This window comes from Vespa crabro, chromosome 18, assembly GCF_910589235.1.
Source record: "Vespa crabro chromosome 18, iyVesCrab1.2, whole genome shotgun sequence".
NCBI classification, from domain to species: Eukaryota; Metazoa; Arthropoda; class Insecta; order Hymenoptera; family Vespidae; genus Vespa; species Vespa crabro.
Window position 1 is genome coordinate 1,306,935 of NC_060972.1, and position 17,500 is coordinate 1,324,434.

The 17,500-nt window shown below is 27.5% G+C and overlaps 1 protein-coding gene across 4 annotated transcripts in view; it reads left to right on the forward strand.

The window, feature by feature from the left end:
- LOC124430485 (ras-specific guanine nucleotide-releasing factor 2-like) overlaps positions 1-17,500 on the forward strand; it is a 69,506-nt gene that overhangs the window by 2,268 nt on the left and 49,738 nt on the right. For all 4 annotated transcript variants that reach the window (XM_046977139.1, XM_046977137.1, XM_046977140.1 and 1 more), the window contains exons 2-4: positions 858-1,071; positions 2,337-2,467; positions 3,053-3,169. In XM_046977139.1, coding sequence (XP_046833095.1) covers positions 1,044-1,071; positions 2,337-2,467; positions 3,053-3,169 — 276 coding nt within the window. In that variant the 5' untranslated portion in view covers positions 858-1,043. The remainder of the gene's footprint in view (positions 1-857; positions 1,072-2,336; positions 2,468-3,052; positions 3,170-17,500) is intronic.

Consider the following 17,500-nt stretch of genomic DNA (forward strand, 5'->3'; position numbering starts at 1 on the left):
TTATTATTATTATTATTATTATTATTATTATTATTATTATTATTATTATTATTATACATTTTGATGGTAACTTTCATTAAAGATGAGATGAAACTGCATGCGTAAACGTTAAAAAATTCAATACAAATTTCGTATTATATCTTATGTAAGTTGAATATAAATACACATTTATTTAAATTTATTATTAAGTTCATTATAATCGTTTAACTAATTTCTATATATATATATATATATATATATATATATATATAAATATATACATATTTGTACATATAATATATATAATTATATATATAATATATATATATAAATATATGTATATATGCGACAGACACAAAATCACTCTTTCGATAATCGGATTAATTCTGTCTTCCTAATCTTCCCTATTCGAATGTTTCAAATAGCGTGGGTCTATATAGAGTTAGAAATCATTGGAAGATTATATCCTTTCAATGGAAAATTTATTAACGCTCAGTGACCTCAATTGCTTTTTTTTTCTGTTTTTAACTTTTCTCCTTCTCTTCCTTTTTTTTAACTTTTCTCATTCTCTTTCTTTTTTTTCGCTTCTTTCATTTTTTTTATTTTTTATTACTATTATTATTATTATTATTATTATTATTATTATTATTATTATTATTATTATTATTATTATTATTATTATTATTTAAAAGTCATATGTCAAGCATATGGAGAGACAATTTTTTTATCTTTTTTTGTTTCTTCCGTGTTTTTCTTCCCTTTTCTTTCTTTTTCCTTTTTCCACGATCTTATAACTCGTAATTAAATAATGTGGATACCATGTGAATAAATAATGACTATTCTTCTTTTTTTTCTTTCTTTTTTTCTTTCTTTCACAGTACACAGGACAATCTGGTTTCGTAAGGTAACAGTGTTGGAAAGACTACAGGAGGAATCGTAAGAAAATTTTCTTTTTCCTTTTTTTTTTCTTTTACGATCTCACAATCGTATACAAGGTATTGAGGACAATCATTAATCCAAGAAAATCATCGAACGAAAGAGAACTTTTTACATCTACCTCGATCATGCTCAGCCCAAAGATGCAAAGAACTGGTGAGTTATCGTATTATATTATAGACATATATAAATATATATTTTGTTTGAATGGATTATTTTCATTAATAAATATTAGATTAATTTGTAAGTCTTTATTGTTGACATTTTTAATAAGAAATTATTGTGTAATGTACGGTGCTCTTCATTTTGCTATAAAATATTGCAAATTTTGAAATAATATTTCATATAAAAATAAAAGGATAAATAAATAAAAAAATAAATAAACGATAATAATTTTATATAAGAAAATGTATATTATATGAAAAATCGTTGATTATTTTGTGATAAGCTTTAAATGATATTAACCTGTTTCTAATTCCCGTAAATACTTTGATCATATTTAATCCTTTGAAATTCGACGAAGTATCTCTTCATTAAGAATTTCTCATTACTCATTGTAATTTAAAAATGATTCTTTCGTTGTCATGTAAGTAAATGTAATAACGAAATGAAAAAAAAAAAGAAAGAAAAAATTCAAATTTTCATTATATTTTTTTATTCGTATCTTAGCCTTTTAAGTTACGACGTAATGAACAATTTAAGATTTAAACAAAGAGAATGAAGAACAATGTCCTCTCGTTTATCTTATTTTACTTTTCACATTTTCCCGCTTTATTTCAATCTTATGTTAGTTCAAACGAAAGGAAACCAAGCGTAAAATTAGACTTTACATTTTTACGACGACGTACAGTTTAATTTTCATTTTCGTCGAATGGATCATATTATAATGTCTCAAAAATAAATAAATCTTTAAAGAGGGGATAAAAATTAATTCGCAAAAGGTACATCCTCCAAGATGCTTGCGACTTTTCTTTTTTTTTTTTTCTTTAATATTTTTTTTTTCTTTTCTTTTCTTTTACTACGATCAATAATTCGTAAAGGCGCGTGTTTAACGACGAATTATCTGTTTGATAATGATCATTTTTATACAAACAATAAAGAATATAATTATATTTATGTGTATCTACATGAAAAATTAAAAGAAAAAAAAAAAAAAAACAAAAAAACAATATGAAACAGGAAAAAAATATCGATACAATATATACTTGTATTTATTATTTCTCTTTTTTTTTTTTTTTAATGATAATTTATTACGTTAATTTTATATGTATAATTTTAAATGTAATTCAATGATAGAAATATAATACTGATCAGATTAAAATATTGATTTTATCGATTTTCATTGGTATCACTGTTTAGAACTTAACAATGATCATTTAGATAAACTCTAACAATATATTACGTTTTCTTGTATGTTTCAGTGAGGGTAAACGACTCTCAGCTAGTGATGCTCTCGGAGAGAGCCCATTACGATAATTCGTTGAACGGATATTTACACAAACGGACCGCTGATTCTGCCAAGTGGCAATTACGATGGTTCGTCTTGTATCAGGTGAGAGTTATCATTTAGAATGATAATGAAAGAGATAGACAGACACAGAGATTTCGATATCCTATAATTTTTTAACGATTACTACGGACTATAAGAAAAATATAAATGAATAGTGAATGTATTTATTGTGTTTGTGCACAAGTTCAGTACGATAATAAATCGATCGTTAGAACAATATTTATTTTATGCATCGCTATGATTCTCTCTTTGTTTTTTTTTCTTTTTTCTTTTTCTTTCTTTCTTTTTTTTTTTTTTCTAATCCATGAACAATCAAAACATTTCTCCTCCGGCCTATTTATCATCGTTCGTATAATTTATGATAAAAAGAAAAGGAAAGAAAAAGAAGAAAAAAAAAAAAGAGAAAAAGAAAAAAAGACAATAAAAAAAAGTAAAACAAATCGATCGACGTGAATCTATATTGGATAAAGGGTGAAAAATAAATAAGAAGAAAAAGGAACAAAGAAAAAAGAAAAGGAAAAAAAAAATAATGAATTTAGTATTATCACATTTATTTCGTATCATTGTATTTTTCTAATAATTTGACGAGGATATCAATCTAACGTTGGCTGATACTTCCTATTTCAGAATCTACTATTCTATTACGAAAACGAAACCTGCTCACGGCCAAGCGGTGTCGTTTTGTTAGAGGGCTGCTATTGCGATCGTCTTATCACCGCTAAAGGCAAAGAACCGGATAAACAAGTACGTATTACCTTTGTAAACTTTTGTCGATATTTTATCTTTTTCTTATTCTCTATTTTTCTTTTTTTTTTTTCTTTCTTTTTTTTTGTTCTTCGCGTTTCTTTTTTTTGAGCCCTCCTCTCTCGTTTGAATGTATTTATACGCTTGGTGTTCGAATGTCGCGTATTTTTATTCTTATGTGGAAAGCTGAGATGAATCTAAAGAAATTTGTACAAAAAAAAAAAAAAAAAAAAAGAAAAAGAAAAAAAAGAAGAAAAAAAGAAAAAGAAAACGACAAGCTCGGTTTCTCACTCACTCGTATCTTTTTTCTCTCCTCCGTTTCCTTGATATCTCTCTTTCTTTTTCTTTCTTATCCTTTCTTTCTTTTCTTTTTATTTTCTTATTTTTCTTTTTCTTTCTTTCTTTTTTTTTGTCTTCTTTTTTTTTTTCTTTGTTCTAACTACTATTCCTCCTTTTTCTCTCTTATTTCAATGAAAATAAGTATAATACTTACAACTCGCGTACGAATAATATTGTAATAAAAGGCGGGAAAATTCTCTCGCACTTTTAATCCGTTTCACGTTTCCTTTCTTTCTCTTATTTGTTTGTTTGTTTTTCTTTTTTTTTTCTTGTTTTTTTTTTTTTCTTTTCTTCTCTTCTTTTTTCTTTAAATTTATTTTATTTACGACCGAAAGAAACCATTAAGTGGTAACATACATTCGTTCCCGGAAAAAAGGATGATACTTTGTGCGACGAGTGTTTGAGCACACTTCGTTAGTTTGTACTAAACGTTAGAAACGTTAGAAAATCAAAATGGAATTTTCTCCATTTGTAATTACTGCAATACTTTTTTACTTACTTTTTCAAGAACATATTATATATCTATATTATATACATATATATATATATATATATATAGTTATGTTTGATCATATTTTATATGATATCGGTCATCCGACCGGAAATCAATTTCAGTTTTAAATCGATGATACTCGAATATCTATTGCGTGTAAATGTAACGAATTTTGGAGCAACAGATTTATGCACGAATTTCTCTCTCTCTCTCTCTCTCTCTCTCTCTCTCTCTCTCTCTCTCTCTATTGCTTTTTATCTTTTTTTGTTCGTATTTTTTTTTTCTTTCCTTCTTTTTTGATTTTTTTCTCTTTCCGTGCGTAAAAAAGAATTTCAAATTTCACTGGGAAAAAAATATTGATGGGTAACGAGAAAGAAGGAAAGAAAGAAAAAAAAAGAAAAAAAAGAAAAAAAAGAAAAAAAAGATGAAAAAAGATAATAAAAAAAAAAAAAAAGAAAAAAAACAACAACATAAATTACCCGTTCGAAAAGCTTTCCTAAATATCGTAGTTACGTAAACTAAATATCGTAAATTCGTATTAATGAATATTTTCGTCAAAATATGTTAGCCGTATGAATTTTAACGCGTTCATTTGTTATGGTCTTTTCAGTCGAATCATAAAAACCATCGATGATTAAAATTTTCTCTCGAATTAATTGCCCATAAAATCGGGTAACGTCAAATAAAATATTTCCTTCGATAACGCAAACGACGGTCGTTCAATTATAATAATGATAATAATAATATAAAACAAACAGTATGCTATTTAACAATTAATAATCGTTATAATTAATTTATGTTTCTTCTTTTTGTTAAAATAAAATAAATGAAATGGATCAATATAATTACGATTATAATGATAAAATTTTTAAATTTAATTGACAATATGGTCAATCGATAGGTACGATTTAAATTATTAGAACGAGATTTAAATATTTTACTCTCTCTTTTTTTTTTTTCTATTAAGAAGATTGCGTTGTTTACATATATATATATATATATATATATATATATATATATATATATAAAATAAAAAAAATTAAAAAATGAAAGAGAAAAAAAACGTTAAAAAGAAAATGGTCTTCCATTGTCTTCGTCTCGGAGTTTTACTATTTTTCGATTTTTCTATTCTTTCGAGTGATCTAACCTGACTACTCAATGTCGAGAACGTGTCTGACCAATCATCGATTCTATCAAGTGTTTCTACGTCTGACCAATATAGTTCATTCTTCACCGACAACTTCATTCGGTATATTTTCTCGAGTTCTCTCACGAATATCAAATATTGTGAATCACTATCGAAATTACGTTGACATATATTTTCAATGGCGAAATCAACGTTAATACTTTCATAAATTAATTCGAAATTAATACCCCAGTCAAGTTTTACGATAATCATAAATGGAAATCATATAATAATGCATCAATGCTTCGACATTCGTTGACAAATATTTTCTCGATACCGACTCATTAAACATAGTTTCTTCTTTTCTTTTTTTTTTTTTTCTTTAATTTTATTTTCCTTTTTTCTTTCTTAGTTTTCTTTTTTATTTTTTATCTCGATCGATAGATCGTCAAAACGATTAAAATTCTCTATCGTATATTAGATTGTGTTTTCGTTATTGAAGCTTTATCAAAATCTTATTTATGGGGAAGAATTAATTTAACGTTTTAATATATAACCGTATTAAATAATCCATATACATGTATATAAATTTATTAATGAAATTAAATAATAAATTATATATATATATATATATATATATATATATATATATATATGTACATAAATTTTATAGATATTTATCGAAGAATGTTGCGTTTGTTTTGTTTTGTGTTTTTTTTCTTCTTTTTATTTTGTCAATAAGATGGAACATAATAGAAATTAACGATCATAGCAACAATTTAAAGGACAAAAAAAAAATAAAGAAAAGAAAGAAAAAAGAAATTGTTCCTGATAATATCCGATTAAGAGCTTATTCCATGCTAAAAGGCTATCGATTTTATCGTCCTTTCGTCAATCACGTTCAATATATGTTGAATATTTCCATAAGCCGTAAAAATCGAGTTATCGACATTTAAAGCGATCAAACATTTCCCTGACAAATTGAAAGACGTATCGATCGTGTCAGTAAATATATTTTATCTAACATTAAACATCAATTCGTATTTCCGAATAATCGTGTTCGTCGTTCATCGATAAAAATAAGGGTTAAATTATCTCTCTATGGATTCATAGAAAAAAAAAAAGAAAAAAAAATCGAATTAACAATTTGATTAAAATTTTTATCGAATTTTTCTTTGAAAGAAACTTTATCCTCGTGTATTATTTTATGTTTATACATATATTTTTTTCTTCCTGTTTGTTACTCGTGAGGAAACATTTTGATCTCATTTTGAATTCGTTGCATCTCATTGAAAAATTTTTCTTATCAAATTATTATCCATCACTTTGAAGAAACGGTTAATATTAAAAAACGTTTTATCTCACAAACTTGTCGATCGATCTTCTGCAAACTTATCCCTACTAAGAAAAATTATTACGAGTAATTTAAAATAAAGTACGTGACGATCAAAGATTTGTTTATTCGATCGAAAGATAAATATTCGATAAATACGTCTTCGACGTGACGTAAAATTTCCTATCTATAAGAAATTTTATTATATACAAATATAATAAAATATACATATGTGTACGAATTTATATTACGTATATAAAAAAAAAAAAGAAAAAAAAAAAAAACACGAAATTAATACTGTTATGATCTGTCAAAATTATAAAATTTTTTCTTATCACGTTTCGATGCTTCTCGATATTCGAATTTCGTCGAGGTCACATAAATTCGGATTTATGGTTGATAAATGAAACATGCAAAATTCATATAAATAAAAATGTATATTTACGGTACATGTGTATGCGCACCTACGTACAAATAAAAAAAAAATATGTACATATATATATATATATTAAAATTTATATTACCATAAATGAAAAATCATTTATTCTCATTCTTTCATCGCGTTTCGATATTTCGAATTTTGTCGAGGTCAAATAAATTCGGGCTTTTAGATTGATAAATGAGACGTGCAAAATTCGTATAAATAAAAATGTGCATTTACGATACACGTATATATGCACCTATAATCTATAAACAAAAGAAAATATATAAATATATGAAAAAAATTATATTATATTTTCATACTTTCATCGTATTTCAATTTCGACATGTAATTATTGAACAAATCACAAGGATATTTTTTTTTCTTTTTAAAAGTTTTTCAAAGTTTAAGCTTTGTTTTCCTCTTTCTTTTTTTTTCTTTTTTTGTTCCTTTTTGATAATACTTAAGATTAAAAGAGATACTTGAAATGTAAAACAAAAAGAATAAAGATAAAAAATAAAAAAAAATTATCCCTCTATGGGCCCGTGTAACTTTCAGATCACATTTTAATTTATCGAGATTTTATCAAATAATTATAGCTTTTTTCATGAGATTGCGCTTAAATCTTAATTCTATAACGTTGTCAAGACAACCAATATAATATTTATGACCGTCGCTAGGCTCATCAACTTGAAATAAAAAAAAAAAAGAAAAAAAAAAAGGAAAAAAAATTAAAAAAATTTTTTTTTATTTCATTTGCATATATAGGTTTATAATTGCTAGATTTTTCGTTTCCCCTATTTTTTTGGATTCAAAACAAAAATTCAGCCCATAGAGGGTTAAAAGTACTATAGTTTAATCGTCGAAAAGAAAAATGGGATATTACCGATCGACTTAAATTATTTAACAACTATAGTTATGTTTCTGTCAATTTAGAGACGAATAAAAATAAATATAATACTTATATCTATATCTTACTGTAAATAAACTTTGACTATATGCAAACCGTCATACTCGTTTTTCTGATGTTTATTAATCGTCCTTTATATTAGTGAGCTTTATAACGTCGTTCTTGTAGGCGTCCTTAGACAATGATAAACATTGCCACGATATTACAGGAGTACCGCGTTGTTTATCGTTTTTCCTTACCAAAGTATCTGCTATAAACTGATGAGAAACTAAGAAAGCCGTAGAAGAGTAGTAAAAGAGAAAAAGAAAGAAGAAGGAAAATAAAAAGGAACGAACGAGAAAAAATAAAAATGGACGTTTCTTCGAGTATTTTCTTCTTTTTTCTTTTTTTCTTATTTCGTCCTTGCACTTCATCTTTGAAAAGGTAAAAAATAATAATATACACGGATACATATATGTGTACGTATCAAAAGAAAAAAAGGGGGGCAAAAAGAACAAAAGAAAAAAAAAAGACGGAGTACAAAGAAAGGAGAGAAATAAAGACAAGGAGAAAAACAAAAGAAATTGGAAATTTAGAAAGATCATGATAGACTAGATAAAAAAAATTATTTAATTGACGACAAAAATGATGAATAAACGACGAGGTTATAACAAGAATGATTGATATATTTTTCTTTATTTTCTTTTTTTTCTTTTTGTGCTTCTTCCTTGTATCACTTCTTATCTCGAAAAAAATATATGAACATATACATATATACATGCATACATATATATATATATATATATATATACATATATACATACGGGAACACATAAATATACATACATACATTTATTTACATACGTTACCTGCACACAGTATTTTTTCGAAAAATGTTAAAAGTGATCCTGTAGCTTTTCGATGTACTTCGACATACGTGTATATATATATATATATATATATATATATATATATATATATATATATATATATATATGTGTGTGTGTGTGTATAACATGTTAAACTATCATAAAGGAAAACATGTATTCGTGCATTTATTAATTTCAAAGGATACTATGAGTAAAGGGGTCTCCTGTTAGTTCAAATACATTTCAGTTTGAATATTTCTCGAAACGAGTCGAGCTTCTCATGGTACGTGTAAGTAATTATCTCGTTTCTTTCTTTTCTGAGAAGAAACGAAACGAAAAAGAAAAAAAAAAAGAGAGAAATTTTCATCGTCGACTTTTTAAAAACACAAGTGAACGATGTGCGACCGACTAAAAGGGAGAGAGAAAAAGAGAACGTGCTTGTGTCTGTGTTATAAGTGTGTATCAGAGAGAGAGAGAGAGAGAGAGAGAGAGAGAGAGAGAGAGAGAGAGAGAGAGAGAGAGAGAGAGAAGAAGAAAAAGAGGAGGATGAGATGTTAACGCGTCGCGAGTAAAAGCATCATCGATTTTTTTTGTTCAAAAGGTCGCACGTTGCGTTCATCCTTTTCTATCATCCCTCCCCCTCCTCCTGCTTGCCGCTCCCTTTCCCCCTGTCCTTATAAACACCTTTTGAAACAGGAAGATGACGATCGACCGAGATATTTTTTTTTTTATTTTACATTTCCTTTGATAATATATCGAGTCACATTCTTTATAGATCGGAGGGCGGGGCGGGGGTGGTGATGGAGGGGGTGGAGTGGTGAGTACGGAGGATGGGGTTCCTGTAACACAAACGATCTAAACGCAAATCGATTCTTTAAGAGTTTTTTTCTTTCTTCTTTTGTTTTTTATCCTTTTTTCTTCCTCTTACTTAACTCCCTCCTTTCTTCTTGTTTTTCATTTTTCTTTTTTTTCTTTCCTTTTTGTTCTTTTTTCTTCTTGTTTCTTTCATTCCGTCGAAACCAACCTGGAATTTACTCGACAAAGATTCATTTCTTTTTTCCCTTCTGTTTCTCTCCCTCTCTTTCTCTCTCTTTCTCTCTTTTTCTCTTTCTCTCTCTCTTTCCCTTTTTTTCTTTTTCTTTTCAATTTCTTGATTAATAGAAGTCGATCGGTCCTCTCTCTCTCTCTCTCTCTCTATTTCTTTTTCTATCTTTGTCTCTTAAGTGCATTATGCGTTAAAAGTTTTGCATTATTAATTACTTCATGATGTTGATTATTTTCTCGGAATTTATTATAGATATTTCTCTTCCGAGAAATTTATTCGAAAAGGTTTTTTTCTTTTTTTTTTCTAAGCGTCACGATGAGTGAAAGTTGATTAGTTCTCTCTCTCTCTCTCTCTCTCTCTCTCTCTCTCTCTCTTTCTCTATCTATCTATCTATCTATCTATTTATCTCTTTTCTTCTTGAATATATTATATGTTGGACGATTTGCATATTAATTACTTCTTCCTTTGGATTGACTATTTGATCAATATCGGAAGTATCCATCTTTTATATAACATAGAATAAGAATACGTATCTATAAAGATATTTCAATTAAAAATGTACGGTGTATTTTTAACGCGAACGAATCCAAAATAATTTATTCGAAAATATTATATTATTTTCAAAGTTTGACGAATGAAAAAGTCGATCAGTTCTCTCTCTCTCTCTCTCTCTCTCTCTCTCATTCTCTTCTTAACATATTATATCCGAGATATTTTGCATCTTATTTATTTTTCGATGCGCGTAGCTATTTTCTCAAAATTAGAAGTATTTTTTCTTCTTTCTTTTTCTTTTTCTTTTTGCTTTTTTCTTTTTTTTTTCGTTAAATACACAGAGAATAAGTGACTACGATAGAATTTAGTCTAATAAAGGAACAATTTTAATTTAAACGCATGATCGTCTTGATTTAATGTATCCGATGTCGTCTTGAATATCGGAAGGAAAAAACTTGCGAGACGATTATTAAAAACGGACGATGTAATGCGAATGTAAATTAAAAAGAAAAAGAAAATGGAGAAAAGAAAGGAGAGAAAAGAAATTCTTCGAACAAATGTAATTATATATATCGGATGATATATATATTATATTAATATATGATATGAATTAATATATGATAGATATATTAACTGATGAAATTTTGTTCGAATGAGGAATTTTCAATGAACCATTGGAATGAGGATAGGTAGATAAACTTATGGATTTCTTTTATGAATCTTACGTTGTCAATTAATGATTAATTGACAAGAATCTTGAAGGACGTTAATGTTGAAGAGAAGAACACTGAATACAATCAATGTAGTTGTCTTATTTTTTTTTTTTCTGTCGAAATAAGTACTTACACATTCGTTCCATAGATAGTACTATTGTCTAACAATGGTATTATTCGTGTCTTACTTATGAATCAAATAGAAGATGAAGAAATGGAAAGAGAGAGAGAGAGAGAGAGAGAGAGAGAGAGAGAGAGAGAGAGAGAAATAGAAAGAGAGCAAGAGAGCGAGAGAGAGAGAGAGAGAGAGAGAAGTAAAGAAAGAAAGAAAGAAAGAAAGAAAGAGAACAATCTTCCGATTCGTTTGTCCTTTTTTTTCCTTTCTTCTTCTCACTTTCTTTTTTCCTTTTTTAACCTAAGACAAGTAAGCCCTACTCTTTTTCTTTCTTTTTCTTTTTTTCTTCACTTTCGACAACCCCTCGAGCAGCTATGTTCATTCGTTCGTTCGTTCGTATTAAAACGTATTTTTTTTGATAAAAGTAAATTAATTAAAGAAGACGCGAAGTAGGCTACTAATTAACTGATATATATCTATTGTAATATTACTGCTACTATCGATAAAATAAAAATTCTTCGAGAAATGTTACTGAGAACCCCTGATATAATAATAGTAATAATAATAATAATAATAATAATAATAATAATAATAATAATAATAATAATAATGATAATGATAATGATAATGATAATGATAATGATAATGATAATGATAATGATGGTAAGATTCTTTTAAGACACTTTCATCGATTAACATTCGTAAGGAAAAACTCGTTAATATGGATGGACTTTCTTTTTAATTATTTTTATTTCCCGAACGAACGAGATAATTATGAAAAATGGGATAGACAAGATGAACCATAGGGAGATTCATTAAATTAATTTATCATAAAAATTAATGACAATGACGTGGTCCTTATAGTTATCGTTAACGAGATACCAAAACGATTTAATTAATGACACATGTTTATTATTGGAAAGCTTCTGACGATTTTTAATTATATTATCCTAGAGGATAATTTTTAATATTATATTTAATTATTAAATATAAAATATCAGACGTAGGTAAGGAAAAAAGAAAAAGAAAAAAAAAAAAAACAAAGAAAATTTATAAATATTAAAATAAATAAAAAATTTATAATTATTAAAATGAAAAGATATTTATATTTCGATGTCCTGTTTGAAAAATCTGTATTGCGTATCGTCTTTGCAGTCGATTCGAAGAAAAGATATTAAAAGAAAAAAGAAAAAAGAGAAAAAAAGGGAAAAAAAGAAAAAAATAAAAAAAGAAAAAAAAAAGAGATGGAAAAGAAAAAAACATGCATCCTCTCGCCATCAGTACTTTTTTCCCTTCGATTTTTCTTTTCTTTTTTCTTTTTTTTCTTTTTTTATACGGATCGCCGCGTCCTTCATCCCCTTTTACGAGAACTATCGGAGAGGAGTAAGCGACGGAGTTATGCTTTACCTTTACTACTGGCATTACAGTAGTAAAGGATTCTCGCATGATTATCCTTGCTTCGACATTATGGCAAAATTACGATGCCATAAATGAAGCTCTCGCACGACTTACTCGAAATTGTTATAACTCAAGAAATAGAAAGGAAAAAAGGAAAAGAGAAAGATAGATAAACAAAAATAGATAGATAGATAGATAGATAGATAGATAGATAGAGAGAGAGAGAGAGAGAGAGAGAGAGAGAGAGAAAGTGAGAGAGAAAGATGAATTTCAACTTTGATGGCAAATTAATTACGACGAAACTATTTTCTCTAATTTCTAATGTTATACGTGTTATTATTAATCATTAAAGTTGTGTCCTTATCAAGATGAAATTTCTATCGTTAGAAATTACTTGTTTTATTTGTTTGTTATTAACGAAACATTTACAAAATTATTATATTATTAATTAGATTACATTTCGTTCTGACGTAATTTTTCTTTTTCTCATTTTTTTTTTTTTTTCAGACATTTCACGGTCACATCGACATTAGTTATTCATAGGATTAATTATTCTATTTGGTGTTAATTAAATGTTGATAACGTCAATTCACATTGTGATTTAGATTTTATCGTATGTATACGTTCGATGATACTTTAATAAATTTTATTCGGATTTGTAATATTACTTTCTCTTTGTTCCGACGTACTTTTAATTGAATATTTGAAATGGATATTTGAAATTCTTGTCGTTCTATTGAAAGATCTTCTTGAGAAATTAATTTCTTACGATGAATTTTAAATCATCGGATGATTTAATATTGTGTGTGTGTGTGTGTGCTTTTTCTTTTTTTTTTTTTTTTGTCAATTAGTTTTCTTTTTGTCAAATAGTTATGCGATTTTTTTTTCTTCTTTCTTCTTTCTTTTTTCTTTTATTTGTTTCTTTTTGTTTTTCCTTTAATACTTCATTAAAAAGTTTTGACCAGTTTAATTTTATTTCTAACATTTTTACCTACGTAAATACGTACGTTCAGATAAATCAAAACATTTTGTAGCATTTTTCCCTTTTTTTTTTTTTTCTTTCCTTCCTTTTACCTTTTCGTTAGCTTTGTCCGGTTTTTTTCATTGCCACAAATTTCAATTTAAAAATAAGGTATTGCACGCAGTTATGACGTTTTCATTATTAAATACTATCCCATTTCTTTATGATACATTTCGAATAAAAACATCGAAACATTGAAAACAAAGAGATTATTTCTTTTTTATTTTTCTTTTTTGTTTCTTTTTTTTTTTTCATTCGATTAAATGGCCGCCGGCGAATATATTGTTAATGGGAATTCTTTTCGAGAGATGGGAAAGAAAAAAAAAATTATTAAGAAATGATTTATCCTCTTTTTGTCCTATTTGTTTTTTTTTTGTTACCTTTCTTTTCTCTTTTAATTTCTTCGTTATCATCTTGTTTTGTTTCGTCGTCAGATTTTCATCAGATTAAAATAAGATAATACGATTGCGCTCACAATACTAAAATATTCTCAAAGTTGCAACGTTCTAGGATAAGGATTACAAAGGTAAAGAGAAAAAAATAGGGAGGTCGTCAAAATGCATTATGAAAATAAAAAAAGTAAATATACACATATATATATATATTTTTTTTTTTTGTATATAACTCGTAGATGCATATAAAAACGTAAATGGAAATGAGTATAAATGTAATATAATAGCCAACGGTGACGCCGGAAATGGTTTCCCATGCGACTGGTTATTTATTCCCCAGTTGATTCTTGTTCGACTTTCAACAACTTTCAATTAATTTTTATATCAAGCTTAATGATCTCCCTCATTGTTCCGATTTATTTATAAATTTAGCGAGAGAGAGAGAGAGAGAGAGAGAGAGAGAGAGAGAGAAAGAGAAAGAGAAAGAGAAAGAGAAAGAGAGTTCCCTTTCTCCCCGAGCGATGGTCAAATTTAAAATAAAAATCGAGTTATCATATCTTTTTTTTTTCTTCTTCTCTTTTTTCTTCTTTCTTTTTTTTTCTTTTACGACCAACTCGGTCGTTTAATTGTACGTTTTAATAATTAAATCGAACGTCATTATTAAAACGTTAAAATGTAAATTAGGAACAATTTTGCCGTGCCTGGAAAAAAATATTTATTCGTTATTATTCGATATAAATCGATAGATAATATTTAAATTATATAATATAACAAGAGCTAATTTGATTATTAAAAATAATTATACAATTTGATCGTATGGAAAGTTATAATTTCAGTACAATGTTATTTTTGATATTTCAATTTTTTCCTTTTTATCACATTGTCCTATTTTTTCTTTTCTCTTTTTCCCTTCGTTTTTATTTTCTTCTTTTTTCGGTCGAAATAAAAGGATCGCATAAATAAATTATCGGACTTTCGTACATGGCGCAGAGTTTTCCCAAGTGTGTGGGCGTAATATTGTTATTGAATTAATTAAATATTGAAATAATTAATATAGTTTACGTACGTTTATCAAGGATAGTTTAAACTCATGGAGAATCGGCGTGATGAAAAATTCAATGTTTATCTCAATTGAAAATCCCATGAGAATTTTTTTTCACCTGAAAGAAAATTAATATCAAAAGAATTTTTAATCATAATTGTTCATCAACAATTACAAATTGTAATAACTTATGCCAGGCCATGATTCCAAAAATTAATTACGAACCATTTCGATACTCTTTGAATTGGTCCTTTCTCTTTTGTTTCCCTTTTTTTCCCCTTGCTTTTCTTCCTTCCAAATGTTAAAATTGCACGGTCGAAGGATCAATGGAACAAAAAAAATTTTTCACGAGCAACGAAAAGGGTCTCGAGAAAGGAGTTAGATAGATATTTAAAAAATAATCTACGAACGTTTGACCTACAATATGTGCTTATATACAAAAAAAAAAAAAAAAAAAAAAAAAAAAGAAAAAGAACAAAAAGAAAGACAAAAAAACCAAAAAAAAAGAAAAAGAAAAAAATATACAGACGGTATAAGCGTGTGCGAGATCGAAGTTATATTATGACGTTAAAAGAAGGGTTAAAAGGATCTGTATAATGTTGAAATCTCTTTTCCATTCTTTCGTCCGGATGTACTATTTAATACCTGTGTGAAGGGGGTTGAAAAAAAAAAAAAAAGAAGAAAGTAATAAACCTCGCTCGTTTAGATGGTCTCATGAGTGCCATATACTTCTTGGCTATCTGCTGGTTACTCTTTAACTCAACGTTTAAACGTTTAACTTGCTTAACTTAAAACTTTAATCATAATTTTCTCGCGAAATAAAATTCAATTTCTAAAGACTTAACTTCGAAGCGTCATCGTTTATTCATTCGTTTTTTCATTTTCCTTTTACCCCTCCCCACCTCTCTCCCCCCTCCCCCCCAACCTCGCCTCCCCTCTCTTTATCCCTCCTCCACTTGGAACACCATTGTCGATCTCGTGCGAGCGACGATATCGAATAAATCGAGCCTTTTCGAGGATATAATGAAAATTTGTCGATATAATGAAAGAGAAACGTCAAAATGTCGAACTAAGGAGAGAGAAATAAAAATAAATAAATAAAGAACCAAAAACGACATCGAGACGTTCAATGTTCGAGATATTGGGAAATAGAAAGAATTTAACGAAAAGTTTCAAAATATCTTTCAGATCTTCCATCTGATGGATGCATCGTAGAGCGTGTTTAATCGACGTCATAAATATATTTACGTCAAATAATTTCCTATATGGAATGGAATTGCCTCATGGGAAGTTACTAGAATTTCAAGAATTTCAAACTTCTCTAGAATAGAAATAAATTACAGAGAGAGAGAGAGAGAGAGAGAGAGAGAGAGAGAGAGGGAGATAGAGAGAGAGAGAAAAGGAATCTTCACTCTTATCCTCTCTTCTATCTTTTAACGAAGTCAATGACCCGCTTTTATTCACATTTCCCATTACTCTCGTGCCTATTAGAAATTGGTTATAATCAGCTTATGTTAAACTATTATCGATCGATAATACAACGTATATTCGGATAAATGAACCGGACAAACAACTATATGCAACTGTATTCCTCTTTGGAGAAAGCAACATTAATTGACGATAACATAAATTTAATCATGATATTTGCTTGATTGCCTTTATCATTGAGTAAACATATTCATTGAACTATCTAAACGTTAAACATACAATATTATTCTACGCTATTGTTTTGCTATCCTAACTCATTCTCTGTTTAATAATAATGATAATAATAATAATAATAATAATAATAATAATAATAATAATTTTCATGCTGCTTTGTCTATGAACTCTTTGAAGAAAATTTCTAGTGTGTATATATACATATGTATATATATATATATGTAAAAATATATATATGCAAGTAAAGCAATAGATTAACGCAAACACATAGATGATCGTTATACTATTTGATAAATTATGAAACATCGTTTGCGAACTCGTGACATTGTGTCTTAGTTGAGTCACTTTAGTGGTTTTCTGGCTTGGTCAGGTCAAGGCTGTCATGTGAACGTGCATATCTATTTAAGAGCGAACGATAAATCTGAAAAGTCGGGCAACATCGTCTTAATATCCTATTTACGTTCTTCCCCGTCATCTTTTCGTATTTCAAAATAGCATCACCAGCAAAAACTAAACTCCATCGAAATTTGAATCCTCTTGCGCTAACAGGTAACGGTGTTTGCTTAGAAGAAAAGAAAAAAATAGAAGAAAAAATGATCAAAAAAAAAAAAAAAAAGAAAATAAAGAGAAAAACAAGAAAAAAATCTTCACGAAAGAAACTCGATAATTCCTTAATGCTACGTATATTATAGAAGAAAAGTTTAGTTACAGTTAAGATACTATACTTCGTGATAAGAAATGGTAATCTTTGTTTAAAAAAAAAAAAAAAAAAAAGAAAAAAGAAAAAAAGAACAGACAAAATAACTACTCGAATAATTTTACTTCTACCAGTGTGTTATAGTATAATGTAATATAGTAATTATAACTAATTGCTAGTTTTCTCTCTCTTTCTCTCTTTCTATTTTTCTCTGATAAAATTACGAAATTAGATTGTAGAAAAATTATAACAGATAAATTCGAATTTTTAATCGAAATCGTCGT